Raw genomic sequence first — 17,739 nt, forward strand, 5'->3', positions numbered from 1 at the left:
GCCCGTTGCCACCACTGCAACCAAGACTGTTCTCTCCAACTGGGAAAAGTTCACCCCTTAGAAAGGCTTAGCCCCTCCCACCGGCCAATTGTCCAAACAATTCCCTAAAACAAATTACTGGAAGAATTATCAACATAATCCCAATTTACAGATATTTAACAGAAAAGAAAGAACAACAATTGAAATACAGAAATAGGTTTGAAAAAAAAAATCAAAGAAAGGGGAACAAAGCAAAAAAAAAAAAAAAAAATCCCTGACATGTGACATCAATTCCTATTTCCTGTGGCTATAAATGCTGGTGTGTCCATTGCTCTGGTTTGGCTGTTGGTGGAGGAAAACTTTGATGTGAGTGAGATTCTGTTTAAAACCAAGTGTGCACCCTTAGAATTAAACACAAAATGAAATGTGAATGATTTGTGTCCCACAAAACTATAAACTGTTACTGGGCTGGGAGAAAAGAAAAAAACAAACAATTAAGGCTCATGTTCAGGCGCTGTCCTGCAACCTGTGACGCTACTTCGTCACAATCTCACAGAAAATTATTACACATAAAAACAAACATTTCAAACGCTTAAATCAAATCAAATCAAATATCTTTATTTATATAGCACTTTTCGTAACGTAACACAAGTGGTGTACACCAAAATAAAAATCAAACAAGAAAATAAGCTCAATAAATTAAACATGGAGAACATTGAAATAAATCTTTTGATAGCAATTATTTAATATTTTCATTTACAGCTTAGACAGTTTTGTGTGCAACATGGTGGCAGAAACATCTCTCCATACTTTTTCCTTTGGGGATAGGTGCTTAGCCCACCAATGCATCAACGCATGCAGGGACCCAGCGTCACCACAGCAAGGTGGCAATACAGGTCCCCATCTAGAGCTGCAGCAGCTGAACTGCAGCCGGGCCAGAGGGAGAGGATCCATCTAGTGATGGGATGATCAATGCCAAGTTATCCAAGTATTTATTACCATACATCACCAATTTTAGTATTGAGTACTATACTAAAATATTGATTGCTAATTAATAAACAAGAAAAAATAAAAGTGCATGCATCATTTATATGTATTTTTGATTAGCAGGTGAGTTACTCCAGTATTTTGTGTTGAAACTCCTCCCTGCTCACAGCGTATTGAACTGTTCCAGCCGTCATGTGACCAGAAGAGCCACTAGTTATGCCACCATGTTCAGTTTCCCAGGGAGGATTGTGGAATGAGTTTGACACTCAGGTTTTAGGTTCTCAGAGCAGTCGTACAGCAAACACAGATGCATAAATTGAAATACATGAAAGAAAAACTGATCCCAGGGAATGAGGAGTCTTTGAAGAAAGAAAATAAAAGGGCATTTTCACTATTGAGTAAAGAGCTAAAAAATATCTCTGAACTGGTGTTACATCTGTTCCATCAGAAAGGCTGTTTTCTAAAGCAGCAAAGATGGTTAGCCAACAGCTAAATTATCTCCAACCTAAAAAATATTAGTGTTGCTCTTCGAAAATACCAATCAGACTTTCTCAATGTGCACTTTTTTGTTCTTTTTTTAATACATTTTTATTTATTCATATTTATCTTAATTTTTGTTTTGTATTTTGAACCTTGCACAAAAAAGTTATCTGGTCTGTCTCTGGTGGTAATTTTTCGGATAACTTATGACAACCTTAAAAAAAATCTCCAATAAAAAATGCCAGTAATCAGTATCAAATATTTCATGCAAAAAATAATCAGACTGTATTGGATCTTAAAAGTGTGGTATTGTTTATCACTAGATGCAACTGATTAAAAAATGTTCCTATAACTTTGATAATCATGGCTTACAGGTAACAAAAAAACACATTTGTGTCACAGAAATTAGAATATTGTGAAAATATAACATGTTGAAAACTCTTACAGCTAATTAAGTCAAAACACCTGGAAAAGTCTCCAGAGCTTTAAATGATCTCTCAGTCTGTGTCATAAACTACTTAATCATTGGGATGACTGTCATCAACACCATTCACAAAAAGTGCAAGTCACATAATGCTTATATTAAGCATGGTTGTTTGCAGAATGCTGTTTCTGTTTCTGTACCAAAACTTTTTTTTTTATGACTGATCAAGACTCACTTTTCTGTGGAAACAAAAACATTTAATAAAGCGAATGAGTCAGCCCAGTCCCTTTTGGTTCATGTTGATTATCATTTAAAAGTTGCAAATTGTGGCATTTGAAGAACAAAATAAACTTCAAACAAGACCTCATAAACCTTTTATAAAGCATATTAGTTTATTTTTGATCAACTGGAAAATCAGGAAAGGATTAAAATGCTGTCCTTGGGAAAAACTCAATGATAGTGGCATAGTTATTCCTCTGTATAAATTTACATAAAAGGTTTTTTTTAAACAAAAATTTTAAAAATTAATTAATAACATAGTAAAGTCACAAAGAAGCTATAACTATAGTATAAGGAGGCTATAGACTTTAATAAGAAAAGTATAAAATAATGTTGATCCAAACACGAAACACACTCCAGGTTCTGTTGTCTTGAAGGAAAATCCTCCTTCTGTTGTCTTACGGTTGCACAGGTTTAACTTTTATAGACAACACGTTTGGTGAAAGTCCATATGTCTGCAGAAACTACACACACAGAAAAACAACACAGAAAAACAACACAGAAACACATAATTTGAATACTAACAGTGAATAATATCAAATATGAGACATTAATACATATTACTATCTGTTATTGGCAGTTTTATGTAAATAGAACTGTTACCTCTTCAATGGCTCTCTGCACTTCAGCTTCAGTCATCGCACCAAAAGACTTAAATCCCATGTCCAGTCCAATGACGTAGTCTGATTAACACACATAAAAGGTCTTTGTAGGTCAAAAGTTTAAAAAAATACCAAACAAATTATTCCAACAAGAGACACATGAAAAGACACAAAAAAAAACATTCCGAAAAAAGGCTTGACTTACTATGTACTTTGGATGTTGAGGGTGTTTTTGTAGAGTTGAGTGTGGAAATAAAAAGAAGTAAAAAAAAGGAAAACATGTTAAAAGTTTACCGGTGTCACACAAAATGTACATGGCTGCCTCGCAAAAATAGTTTTAAAAAAAAGCAGGCTCAGAAAGGCGCTTGCATCCATGAGGATAGAGACACATGAAAAATCATATGGAACATTACTGCCACCGGACTGCCACCACACAACCTCCAAATATGCAAGAGCGATGGCTGACCAATGTCGTTAAATCTTCCGGTCATTGTTGAATTTGAACTTTCACTGAAAACCTCGGTGGCTGTTGTAAAATGACAACAGCAGCTCACTGAAACAAGAGCCACAACATGGTCTGAAACAAGAGCCACAACATGGTCTTTTAGCAAATTCACTGTTGAATTTGCTAAAAGAAATGGCATTTAGGTCGCTGCACGGTGGCATTTTGGCACCTGTTACTGTAGCTTTAGTAAAATAGACATGACAGAAGTCTTTGAGTTAAAACAGTGCTTCTCAAATAGTAGGGGGAAGCAGGGGGGGCGCGCAGTAGTAGCGGTTTTTGGCACAAGTGCCCAAATTTAACGGGGGTCAATGGTGACAGCAGCTTAGTGCTTGGAAAAAAAACCTGTGTCACTGTTAGCTTCTTATCATCTCTTTTATCACAGAGTTTATAAAAGCCTGAAACCGTGAACTGCCGTCCCTGCTGCTGTTCCCGTCTCCTGTCACACGCAGCTCACATGTGTGAGAGAATGACAAGTTCTCACATCAAATGTAGAAGTGCGTTCTTTTTGGAACAATATTACCTTTATATGGTGGGCTCCGCCTGAGAGTTGGAACACACACGCGGTGAGCTGCCCAGATCAGGATCATCGCGTGCCATTAAATGACTCAGCACATGCTAATAATGTCATTCTTTATGAACTATTGTAGACATTTTGATGACGTGTCTTTGTTTTCCATCAATGTCTTCTTTGTCTGCCTGTTGTTTAGTTGGTGTCAGTATTTGACATAAAGACAGCAGGTAATGCAGGAAAACAGCTGCACTTTATGACATCATAAATAAACAATCCATCATTTAGAAAAAAAATCAGAACAATATTTTTATCTTCAGAATAAAAATGTTAAATGTATTGGTGCTGCTGTGTTAAAGTTTCAGATAAATTTACATTCAATATTAGTTATTAATTGAAATTTTTTTCTCAGCTTCAAATGGGTTAGTTGGTCAAAATGTTTTTAGTTTGAATAACGACTGACAGATTTTTTTTGTTTTAAGCTTTTCTTCTGCTTTAGAATAGAACAGGGTTTCTGTGTGGCTAAATAAATTTAATATTTGTTGAAAGTGGAATGCTTTTTTTCTTTTTTTATTGATAAAAGACACGAGGCGAGTGTGTGGGTGTGGGGGGGTTAGGGGGGAAACGAAACATTTTCTTTTTCCTAGGGGGGGCCTTGCAAAAAACAATTGAGAAGCACTGAGTTAAAAGAACATTTGGAAAGTTTGTGATGGACAAAAACAACATACAGTGGGTACGGAAAACAGGCTAGTGTGACAACATCCTGAGCATAGGCACAATTTACCAAGCACAGATTCTTACCCGTGAATGCAGTAACTGTCACTCCACTGCTTCTTATTCCTTCAAACACACAGAAGAGAGTAAAGGTGTATTCTGTCCGAGCAGTGAGTGATGTGACCGTGTATGATACAGGTCCTCCTCCTTCTGGTGCGCTGATGTTTGTCTCTGTTCCATTAAACTGCAGGATGAAGCTGACATTTGTGTTCATTCTACTCCATTCAAGAGTAATGCTGGTCTCAGTCTGTGCAGATGCTCGAAAGTTTTCTGCATTTTGAGGAGCTACAAAAGAAGCAAAGGAAATATTAAAGATGTAAAAGATAAGCAAGAAAAATACTACTTATTTATATTAGGATATCCGCTAACGTTACAGTCAAACTGAAGGAAACCACATAAAATCATTTAAAAGTAATTGGGTTTTGTTATGAATACTTGTTGAGAAGCATTGAATCATATTTTATCAGCTGATTTTAATAGTTTGAGCGCAGTAGTATCGGTTTTAGGTACAGGCAATACATGCAATTACCCGGGGCGCAAATTTAACGTGGGATGCATGGTGTCAATTCAGCGCCTAAAGTATTGTGCATCAAAAACGTAAAACCGTGCATCCAAACAACCAAATCTACTAATCAAAATGCACAAATAGAGGACTATTACCTATAATTTGCAACCAAAAGCTATAACCCAAAGCACAATTACATTTCTGACTTGCCGATTTGTTTTCTCGCTATTCTGAATTCGTCAATTTGAATGGCAGTTTTATTTTGAAATCGTCTTTTTGAGTTGCAGTTTTATTTTGAAATCGTCATTTTTAGTTGCGCTTTTATTTTTTGCGGTTTTGATTCTAAAACCTGTCGACACATAAAAACAGTCACGTCAATGTTTTATAAGACCTAAAAATGATATTCGCAGTAACAGATAACAAATTCATAAAAAATCAAATCCCTCTGATACGTTTCATGAAGACACACACAGGACCTCACACACCAAGCAGAAATGAACTTATTGCTGAAAATGATGCCAGGAGTCCAGCTTTAAGAAAATATAAAAAAGAGCAAAGAATATAGAATGATTCGATTTATTTCTTATTATCAAATTTTCCAAGCCTTGTTTGTTTTGTTCTGCAGCATCAGCATGTTCATGTCTGTGTAATTTGGAGAGCAAATATTTTTTATGGAGAGCAAAATATTAAACATTATTGAAGGTTTACCTTCATTTCAGTCAGACAACTCTTGCAGTAACAAATATTTATTTGACATACTTAATTTTCCACATTATATAAATTGGCATTCACATCTTTTCATTTGGCATAAGGCTCTGTTCAATTCCATGAGAAATTTCCATAAAACTTTTGGGTAACAAAACCCCCCTTTACGGAGCCCACAGGTGGAAGCGAAGGGAGGGGCGAAAAATGAGCGCTGAAGGTAAGAAAGAGAATGAACAGCTGCGCACCTGGGCTTAAATAGGAAGCTGAGCAGGTGAGTTAATTGACTGAACCGCCCTAGGGTTGTTACCTGTAAAACACTGCAGCGAGTATCTGCCTGAAATACGACAAGTCGTCATTTATTCTGGGTTACTATACCTGTCTGTTTTTATTCATTAATGTGATTTAGAAAAAAAAGTCAGCACAATGTTTTTATCTATTTTTATTTATTTAGACCAGAACAACGTTTCTGTGTGGCCAAATTAATTTAATATTTGTTGAAAGTGGATTTGTGTTTTTTATTTTGTTTATATTAAAAGATTCAATTTTAGGTTTAGTTACACTATTTTATAGATAATGATCTTATTTAGTCACCGTGGCAAGTTGGGGAGCACGAAACCTTTTCTTTTTACTTAGGGGGGGCTCTGCAAAAAATAACTGAGAAGCACTGCACTGGGGGGTTTTGAATGTTCTGACACACAAAGTATATTATTTTTGTAAACCCTTTTTTTATTTGAAGCTTAACTTTTTTTATATTGATTATGTTCGTGTACCTTTTTTTTTTATGGACCAGACAGAATAAAAGGAGAGAAGACAGTGAGATGTTAGAGACGGAGGATAAAAGAAAAAGGAAAAAAAGGGGGAGGGTTACGGAAGTGGGGGGAGGATGGAACAGAATCAAAAAAAAGTTGCTGGAGGTTTATCATCATTACTGTCTGGTTTTGTTTTTGTTTAATCACTACCAGGGATAAGAAGGCACCCTACCAGTAATACTGTTTGTTTTGGTTTTTCTGCTTTATCAGTTTCTGGCCATGTGCTGGGATCAACAACACAACTTCTCACACCTTAGTCTGAAATAAGTGGCTGCTCTAACATTCAATAACATTCAAACTGAATTCCTTTAGGGAAAATAAATAAAAATCTAGATCATTTTACCAGTTGTTACGGTCAGTTGTACTCCGGTGCTTCTGGTGTTTCCATAAACAGAGTAAAGATTGAATGTGTATGTTGTTCCAGCACTGAGAGATGAGACTGTGAAAGTTACTGGTCCATCACCATCAGGGGCTGAAATCATCCTCTCTCTACCATTAAACTGGAGCACATAGCTGGCATTGATGATCTTACTCCACTGCAGAGTGACATTAGTCTCTGTTCTTCTCAATAAAGTCAAATTATTCACATTCAGAGGAACTGAGAATGAAACAGAAAAAAACAGTTACCAGTAAATAGAATATTTCATTTTAGCATCACTCAAGGTGTTATCTTTTTTACTGACAACAGTAAAATTCCTAAATTTAATTAGTGCAGCACTTCAACATACATACCTGATTTGTGACAAATAAATGAAAATTGAGAAGAGCAGTCATAATTTGACCATTGTCCCGGCTTCTCTACAGTAACACATTGATCTCCAGTAGAGCCTTGTTTAACGACTATGTTGTACTGAAACACCGATTGGCTTCCATCAGACCACACTTTCTGGCGATACAGACCAATCCAGACCCATTCACTTCCTGATACGGCTTCAATTATGTTATTCTCTGCAATACTCCGTATGCTGTAAAAAGAAAATATTTACATCACAGCAACAACATAAAAAATGAGAAAGCTTAAATAGTAAATTCTTCTTAATGTTGTAAAATGGTTCATTTTTAGCATCTTTTATGCATCCTCCCATTATTAGGACAAAGAATTAAAAATCATCTCTATAAATGTTCAACTCCTTTCTATTTTTTGGTTGTAGATACTATTTTAAAAGTTATAAATACTGCAGTGGGATTTATTTGATATATTCTTTTTATGAAATAAAAACATTGCTTTGCACATCAAATTATAAATTTTGATGCTAATTACTTAGCAGATTTAAATTTCAAAGTAAGTCAAGACTTTTTTGGGACAATGAATGCAAAATAGAATTTTACAACACTTAAACAGTTTTTTTGCTTTGTGTGGCTCAATCCTTTATTACTTTATGATGGCTGCAATAAAACTTCAGAAGCTTCAGAATCGACTGGAATTATGTTAATTTCATAAATGGTTGAAGAGTTAGAACAACTCAAAGAATGTCAACACTGGAGCTAAAGTTTTAGTGTTAGATGGGTTTATCTAAATATATCCAAACTATTTCTTGATTATAGGCAAAAGATTTCTTGTTACAAAACTAGTATTTGGAAGTCACAAGGTACAGTTTAGGCATAGCAGTAATGAGAAATAGCTTCAAGAGTCAGAAACTGCAACAGAGAAAAGGTGAGAAAATAGGGGCCAAGAAAATCTATCAGTTCATCCTAAATTTACATCAACTAATGTGATTTTTTTTTTCTTTAGAGGAGAGGTTTGTCTGGAAAGCAGGTGCAAAGTGAAGGAAAGATTAGTACAACTGTACCTTGCTAAATCCAAATAATTCTGCCTGCAGTATTTCTGTGCGTCTGTCCAGTTCAATGGGGTGTTAATGAGAATGTAACCGGGGGTGCCAGAAACCATGCCTGCAAATACATAAAAGAACAACACACATTAAAAAAAAGAAACATCTTCTTGGTTTAAAATTGTTGTAATTGAAGATTTTTCTCAGTTTAGACAAGAGTCACATGCAATGCTTAATAAATCAGAGGTGTTTATTGCAGAAAGAGGAACACCGGCTGGATTTTGGTGCAGCAGAATTCAAGATCAATAACAGTTTCTAGTGTCAACAGTTTTATGTTGCCAAGAATACTTTACATAAACAGGCATCAAGTTCAATACAAGCTCAGCAGACACTTGAAATGACTAAATGATATTCTGATCAATTGGGAGATTTCAAAGAAATGTTTTCCTTCATTGTAACATTCTGACAGATAAATAAAAACGTTTTGAAGCAAAGTTGTTACAACAAATGGAGCTGAAACTCAAAAGTCTTGAAATGGGAGACTAATAAACTGCTCTAATGAAAAAGAATTTGTCTAGAAGAATGCACATTTGAAGTCAATAAAATCTGAAAGGTAACTCACCTCGATAGCAAACAAAAGGCAGTGCCTCAGAGCAATCATCGTCATCCCATAAACCGTTAACGGAACCATAAAAACGGACACACAACTGTTGTCCATTCAGATTGTTGGGCTCGCCAGGGTACCAATTCCTAAATGATAACTCTCCATCACCATAAAAGCTGCTGTCACTCAAAGACCACCTCCAACTGTTCACCATGTCATCGTGAAGACCAATCCAGGCTTTCCCTTTAAAACAAGAATTCATTCAGCCATTGAAAAAAATGGAAAAATTTAGATAAACCTGATCCTTTTGTTAAAAAATAAAAAAACTGTCATTCTCTGCATTTTACAAAATGTTCATTTGTTTCCAGTGATTTCAAGAATACCTTATAAGTGACACCTCCTATATTTTAGGGCAGCAAACTTTTTATTTTTTTCTTACCTCTGTTTAAAATGTTCAGATATGATGTTTTAATGCTGATATTAAAAAAAAAAAAAAACTTAACCAGAAGTTAAACAAGTTGCTTTAAAATAAAAAAAGGAGTTAAAAATACAACAAGATACTATCAACTTTTCGACTGAACTGGTAATTCAAAACCAGGCGTCCACTGGAGCGAGGACAAAACCAGGAAGGGTTGCAAAGTAAAATATGTAATTGTTGTACATTTTTATGACAGATATGGGACAATGTGTGATTTCTAAAAAGAAATCTATAAAACTACTGTTTGCTGAGTATTACCAGGTGGCATTTGTTTATTCAGAAATGCTGCAGAAAAAGCTGATTGATAAAAAGGAAGCACAAATACAGTGGGGCAAAAAAGGATTTAGTCAGCCACCAATTGTGCAAGTTATCCAACTTAAAAAGATGAGTGAGGCCTATAATTTTCATAATAGGTATACTTCAATTATGACACACAAAATGAGAAAAAAATCCATAAATTCACATTGTTTGATTTTAAGGAATGTATTTGCAAATTATGGTGGAAAATAAGTATTTGGTTACCTACTATCAAGCATGATTTCTGTCCTCCACTTCTTACTTGTATAAATGGCACATATTATAAATGGTTATCTATATGAAACACACCTGTTCACAACCTCAAACAGTCACACTCCACTATGGCCGAGACCAAAGAGCTGTCTAAGGACACCAGAAACAAAATTGTTTACCTGCACCAGACTGGGAAGACTGAATCTGCAATAGGCTTGGTGTGAAGAAATCAACTGTGGGAGCAATTATCAGGAAATGGAAGACATATAACACCTTTGATATATGGGGCTCCCCACAAGATCTCACCTCATGGGGTCAAAATGATCACAACAACAGCGAGCAAAAATCCCAGAACCACACTTGGAAGCCTAGTGAATGACCTGCAGAGAGCTGGGACCAAAGTCACAAAGACTACCATCAGTAACACACCACGCCGCCAGGGACTCAAACCCTGCAGTTCCAGACGTGTCTCCTTGCTAAAGCCAGCACTCAATAAAGTTGTTGCACTCCTAGGTCTGTCATTTTTTGATTGGTCCCTACGATCCTGCCTTGACACTTTCAGCATGACAACAATCCCAAACACACGTTGCCCGGGTAACAAAGGAGTGGCTTCGAAAGAAGCATTTTAAGATCCTGGACTGGCCTAGCTAGTCTCCAGATCTTAACAACATGGAAAATCTTTGGAGGGAGCTGAAAGTCCAGCGACAGCCCAAAAACATCACTGCTCTAGAGGAGATCTGCATTGAGGAACGGGCCAAAATACCAGCACTAGTTTGTGAAAACCTTGTGGAGACTTACAGAAAGTGTTTGACTGCTGTCATTGGCAACAAAGACTATATAACAAATCATTGAGTTGAACTTATTATTGACCAAATACTTATTTTCCACCACAATTTACGAATAAATTCTTTAAAAGTCAGACAATGTTATTTTCTGGATTATTTTTTCGAATTTTGCTTGTCATAGATGAGATATACCTGTTTTTAAATAATTACATTTTTGCCTCACTGTATGTCTAGAACCACATCACAAATAGTACTATCATAGACTAGTATATTCAGGCTGACTTTTGAAAAATGAATGTATTCATGTGGATATTATTTAAAATATTGAAATATAACATCTGTGCTCATCTAGGGACATCTATATGGCGTTTTATCGCTGCCATATATTGAAAGAGCGCAAAGACAATTGAGCGGGTGTATTCAGGAACTGAGTTTGCAAACATTATAACCGCGCAGACGCAATTGTAACCAAGCGACCCGGCATTTTAAAACTGCACGACTGCAATGAGCCATGATCCTGCGCACTAGCTGGGTTTGGGCGCAGTGTTAAGGGGGTGTTTTTGTCACTTGTGGGCGGTAACCTTTCTGGTTGATCTGATTGGCTGAAATTTGTGTGTGTGTTTATCAACAACACGTGGTGTGGGGATGTATGGAATGTTCACCAGCACTGTTCGCCTGTTTCTGATGCTGAAGTGTCGTTCCTATTATCTGCCAAGGGACTTTACAGCCGTGTTTTTAGCCGCTGTCTATATTCCCCTGCGAGCTAACTCTACAGCGCCTCTCGGCCAGCTCCATGGCGTCATGGGCGGCCGTGGTGCAGCAGTTGGGCGGCAGACCCATGATCGTAAGATTGCAGGTTCGATTCCTGCCTTGCACCGCCCATGTGTCAAAGTGTCCTTGGGCAAAACAATGAACCCCACATTGCCTCTGGTGGGATGTTGGCGCCAGTGTTCAGCAGCGGAGCCGCCATCAGTGTGTGAATGTGTGTGTGCATGGCTGAATGGGACTGTGACTGTAAAAGCGCTTTGGGCCTTCGTAAGAAGGTAGAAAGCGCTATATAAGTATTAGTCCATTTACCATCACCGCACTAGAGACGGCTCACCCTGATGCTGTTTTATTGCTGCGGGCGACTTTATTCAGTGCAATCTTCAAACCTTATTTCCCAGATATAACCAGCATGTAGACATTCCCACTCTTGAGAAGAACGTCTTGAATCATGTTTACACCAACGTAAAGGGTGCAGACATTCGAGTCTGAATACAAAGCTGCGAAGTATGGCCTGAAAAAGGCCATCACAGCAGCAGAGAGGCAGTACAGAGAGAAGCTGGATGGTCTCTATTCCACTACTGACCCTGGCCGCATGTGGAGGGGTTTGCAGCACATCAGACAACAGAAGCAGCACCAGCACCATCATTGCTGCAGACAGCCTGCCCGACGACTTCAATGCTTTCTACACCCGCTTTGAGACGTCCACCCCCCACACAGAGGGACCAATACACTCTCAGACCATGACACCCCCCTCACCCCCACCAGTTGTCTCATTAGCCCAGGCTGACAACATTCCTGGACGAGCCCTCAGAGCATGTGCTAACGAGCTTTTCAACCTTTCCGTCAGACCCTCCTGCTTCAAGACCACTACAATTGTTCCCCTCCCCAAGAAGAGCCCTCCCACCTGCATGAATGACTACCAGTCAGACCAGTAGCACTCACTCCATTCATTATGAAGTGCTTTGAGAGAGTGATACTGACCCACATTCAGAGCAGTATTCCAGACACACCAGACCCCCTGCAGTATGCATACCAGCCCAACAGGTCCACCTCAGATGCCATTGCCACAGCACTGCACACCTCCCTCTCACACCTGGAAAATAAAGACTCCTGTATTAGGATGCTCTTTATCGACTGCAGTTCTTCATTCAAAACAGTCGTTCCCTAAAAACTCACCCACAAACTGTTCTCCCTTGGAATACACCCTATTATCTGTGACTGGCACCTGGACTTTTTGACTGGCAGGCCTCAGTCCGTCAGAATAGCGGACAGGACTTCAGCCAGCATCATCACAAACATTGGCACACTTTTATTTTTTTTTCCAGTCATCAACCAGCATCCAAAAATCCATCAAAGTCCTCATCTTCTGCATCTGAAAATAACAGCAGAGATAAATTTCTATCAAACACGCCAGCTTCCCTTTCATCATCGTCAGAGTCTCGTTACCATGCGGCTCCAAAGCTCAAAGAACAGTGCAAGCAGACACATCAAACCAAGGAGTTCTACAGTCCAAAAGTGTCGCGTCACTCGCCTCCCAGTAAAAGGAGTGGAGGATGGACAGCTTTTCACTGTCATCTGTTGGAAGTTGCTGCGCTGGAGTCGATCTTCCAAAACAGGCAACTTCGCCTTTTTTCCGTGGAAAATCAGCTGCTAATGCGTCTTCTTGTCTTGTTTGTTTGTTTTCCAGCTTTCAAACTTGCAAACCATGGATTCATTATTTTGAATTCTCTGGCAGCTGCTCGGTTCCTGTGTTTGTCCACGTAGCTGATAGCTTGCAGTTTAAACTGTGCTTCATAATCGAGTCTTTTTGCACTTCCAGGGTTTCCAAAACAAAGTTTTTTTGTATTATGCACATATCTGTACCTTTGTACTATGGAGGGGGGGTGTCTTCGTCCTCACCTCTTTAGCATTCTCATGCTGTTCACTTCTAGGTCCTCTTTACCGAAGTCACACAACAAAAAAATTAGGGCCGCTCTGTACATTTTGGAGAAAATGTAACACTTTTATGTTTGCCTTATGGTTGTAAAAGTAGAGTATATAGAAAATAAGATAAAAGGCAGAGAGCTGCATTCAGTTCAAGAACCACCTGTTAGGCACCCCCTGCTATGAAGTTACCGCTTTCAAGTGACAAAAACGCCCCCTTAACACTGCGTGCAAACCCAGGGAGCGCGCAGGATCACCGCTCAGTCAGGATTGCAGGCGTGCAGTTGTAAAATGCGGGGTCGCTCAGATTGAATTGCGTCTGCCAATTGTAAAGTTCGCTCATTCAGTTCCTGAATACACCTGTTTAGTTGTCTTTACGTTCATTCAATTTATGGCAGCCATGAAACGCCATACATGTCATGTTCCCTGTTAGTTGTCGTGGAAGTCACACCAGTTGTACTTCTTGGTGTACTGCTTGATGCCCAAGTTGAGATATACTGCTCCACAGGGGCTTTTGGTACTGTTTGTACACACTAAAAACTCAGTGGCTAAACATAACCCAATTTGGATTATCTGTCCAACTTGAAAAACTCACCTGTATAACTTGATAATGCAACAATAACCGCATCAACATCAGCTGTATCCTCTATGGTGGCCAGATCAGCGTAGTTCTGTCTGCAGACACTCTGAGCATCTCTCCAGTTTAAAGGGGTGTTCACAAAGTAGAACTGACGAGTCTGTGCAAAGGAAACACTGAGCAGTGCTCCTGAAAAAAACAAAACAAAAACTAATTTCATTTTTTCCCAATGTGTAACCTGACAATGAAGGAATTCATGTTATTAAGACCCACTCATCACGTCCTGGGTTGACAGGATAGTTTTTATCAAACTTTTTATGCAACAGCCAGTGTGCAAGTTTCTTCCAACTATAATGTATTTTAAGTTAATTATTGTACAACTGTAGTCCCATGTTTCTATACAATTCTTTGAAAGTCGTGACATAACATCTTGTGACCTAAAAGTGAACATTAATATTGTCATTCTGACACAATGGGAAAAATTGAGTTCTTATGACCATAATAATGTTTACTTTTGGAAAAGTAAAAGCACACAAGAATGAAGAACACACAGATATAAACTTAACCAACAAAAAAGTAGGTTAAAATATCTGCCCATAGCTTACAACATATTTTGACTGTGCATTAGCAGATGGTGTCTCCATTATGGCTAATCCTTTTTGTCATCTAATTTTTAGTAGCTTTCTATTGTATCAATGGTACTAAAAAAGAGAAATCTGAGAAAATGTCAACCTCATAACTTAAAAAAGAGATTTTCTTCCTGCTGGGTTACATTGCAGCACGGACTGGAAATCTCAGAGGCAGTTGAGGTACATAGTCTAGACCAGTGTTTCCCAACCCTGGTGCTTGGGGCACACTGTCCTGCATGTTTTCCATGTTACCCTGATTATGCACTCCTGATTTAGCTCATCATCAAGCTCAGTGGAAGCCTGACAATGACAGTCATCAAAGGCAGGTGTGTTCAGGGTTGGATTGAAAAAATGCAGGACAGTGTACCCTGAGGACCAGGGTTGGGAAACACTGGTCTAGACATTAGCTCTTTATCTCAGGTCCTGTCAACACATCTTCAATCGGTCAATGTATAATGAAGTTTCTTGAATGTCAAAAAATGGGCTGGGTTGGACTTTCTGGTTTTTCCCGCATAGTCACAAATCAACACTTTCAGAATTTTAAGCATTAATTTAACAAAGAATGAAGCAACTGTCATGGTAGGGCCAAAGAATGCCTTTCCAGCTCTAATTCTAAAGCAAAAAGCAATTGTTAGCTAAAAATTGCATAATCATAATAAAAGACAACTGGGAACACTTTTACAATAGAGAAACTATAAAGTTGGAGTGGGACTTTAATGAAGGCTTAGAGGATAGTTATTCAGTTTATTTATATATTTATCTGGCTCTTATTTGGCTCTATATGAACTTTATAAAAAGGGAATTACACAACCACAAACAGAAAAAAAAGAGTTGTATTTGTGGCATTTTTTAACTTTCCTAGAGGTCAGAGTTTGTTGTAATACACCAGTAAATGGACATGTAATATATGAAAAATACTAAAAATGTGATGGTAATGACTTTCGCTACTTTGCTACTGAAAGAAATAATATGTTAACATAAGTCATTACTTTGCTAAGAGTTCCCAACACTGGTAACAATCGATACATACCATTACTTTTTAGTGCTGTTTGTAAGCCACTGAACAAAAATAACTAAAATAAATGAATACTTATATATATATATATATATATATATATATATATATATATATATATATATATATATATATATATATATATATATATATATATATATATATATATATATATAAAATTATATTTTTTAAATTTAAAGTAAATTTATCATTTTGAAGTGAAACTGTATATGCTGCTCAAACAAACCTAACTTCCTTTAAGAAACAGGAATGCTTTTTCTTCTGCAATTAAAAAACCTCTCCAGAGTTTTTTCACTTCACATCAGGTTCTGTAATGTGATGTGTCTCAGCCACAGCCCAGTCACTGAATTAAAGTAGAACTGATAGTTTCTAATGTGGAAACTTAATGCTGTGGAATCACTCTGGCCAAGTAGGGTCTATTTATAAAATCACTTTGTATCTGCATTGCTTTAATTCTGCAATTCAGTGTTGTATAGGATTTACATTTCAACAAAAAATGAATACTTACTCTAAAAACTAAAATCTAAATAATCCACCTTTAGCTGGTTCATAAAGTTTTCTTAGGCGAATAAAATACAAAAAACAAAAAAATAATGTTATGACTGATGGATCTGTCAGATTAATTTTAAATAAATAAAGCCTCTATTTACTGTCTTTAGTAAATCTTCAAAACTTGTCGCTGTGCATGTTTAACGGTATTTAGCAAAGTGTTTCTTCTCACAAAGTTAAGATTATTGTGTTCTCCTAGCAGTTTCAAGAATTTTGAACAGTATTCCAAATAAAGGACTACGGAAAATTGTGATCTCCAATTATCTATGAAGACTCTCATTCATCCAGGTTGATTCCATCATAGTAGTAGAGGCTGTCATTTGGACTTAGTCTTTAAAGTCAGTCACTCAAAGACTGACTGGCTTGGTTTTTAAAGTTAGAAGACATTTCACTTCTTATCCAAAAGGCTTGTCAAGACTTTTGGATAAGAGGTGAAACGTCTTCTTATTTTAAAAACTAAGTCCAGATGACAGCCCCTAAATCTACTACTATGATCTCCAATTTTCATATTACAATTTAAAAAACTATAATCTAAAAAAAAAGTTAAAAACTTATGAATTGACTATTGAGTTTAAATTTGTTGTTTATTTCCACTAAAGACATTTGCAAGATACAAGTTTACAGTTTAAACATCATCTCTAATGATCAAAGTCAACTAAAGTAAATGCAGGTACTAAAATAAAGCATGTTAAATAAAACAAAAAATCCTGGGTATTCATATAAAAGTACTGACCTGCAAAAATGAGGATGATCACTTGATGATCCATGAGATAAACCTGTAAAGAAAACCATAAGTCATTCATGTTCTTTTCTTGCAATAGTGTATACTGCATGCTAATGAGCCATTTGCCATTAAAACATCTTACTTGATATCGTGTTCTTCATCAAGTTCTTCTGGATTTGTGTTCCTGCTTGCTAGTCCTTGTTTGTTTTGTCTTTCTTCCTCAAATATAGCAGAAAACCCCTCCCCTTCCAGCAGTCCAGGAATGCAGTGTTACTGGAAAACATTACCCTGGAAAACACCCTCTGTAACCCTTGTGCTACCCTAGGAACTTTAACATTGGGAGTTGGGTCATCTAGACCCACTAGACAGTGCTCTGAACCTTTTTTCTTCAATGATTTGTGATCTTCACTGGTGTCCATGGATTACATGAAATCTTTCCACCTTTATCCACCTTTGTCATGGTAGGGAGAACACGTCAATGTAAGGGTGGGGTCATCTAAGATGGCACAAGGGTTAAAAGATTTCAAAACAAAAAAATGGAAATAAGGCATTAGATCTTTGATTGGTTGCTCTTCATAAGTAACCCTTGATTTGTTCATCTGGGATGTGGTTAAGGGCCAGCTGCCCAAAACTTTTAACTAATGATGAAAAACTAGCATGGTTATCCAATTGATCTATAGTATTCTAATCAGGTTTTGTCACATTTAGCTGTGTTGGAAACAAACAGAACTTTTATTTCTTAACCATGATTGTGAAAATGTATTGGTTTCTTCTTTTTTTTTTTTTTTTTTTACACAGAAAATTACTTTCTATGGAAATCAAACAATGTT

General features: G+C 37.2%; 1 protein-coding gene across 1 annotated transcript; it reads right to left on the reverse strand.

The window, feature by feature from the left end:
• Positions 1-576: 576 nt before the first annotated feature.
• Positions 577-16,958, reverse strand: LOC101162871 (secretory phospholipase A2 receptor). Its single transcript, XM_020711549.1, has 10 exons — positions 16,919-16,958; positions 13,990-14,160; positions 8,949-9,173; positions 8,348-8,447; positions 7,290-7,522; positions 6,901-7,155; positions 4,566-4,823; positions 2,957-2,962; positions 2,753-2,832; positions 577-2,613 (listed from the first exon to the last, which is right to left on the reverse strand). Exons 1-10 carry the CDS (start codon positions 16,950-16,952, stop codon positions 2,548-2,550), a joined length of 1,428 nt encoding a protein of 475 aa, XP_020567208.1. The 5' UTR covers positions 16,953-16,958; the 3' UTR covers positions 577-2,547.
• Between the last annotated feature and the right edge of the window lie 781 nt (positions 16,959-17,739).

This window comes from Oryzias latipes, chromosome 18 (assembly GCF_002234675.1).
Source record: "Oryzias latipes chromosome 18, ASM223467v1".
NCBI lineage: Eukaryota > Metazoa > Chordata > Actinopteri > Beloniformes > Adrianichthyidae > Oryzias > Oryzias latipes.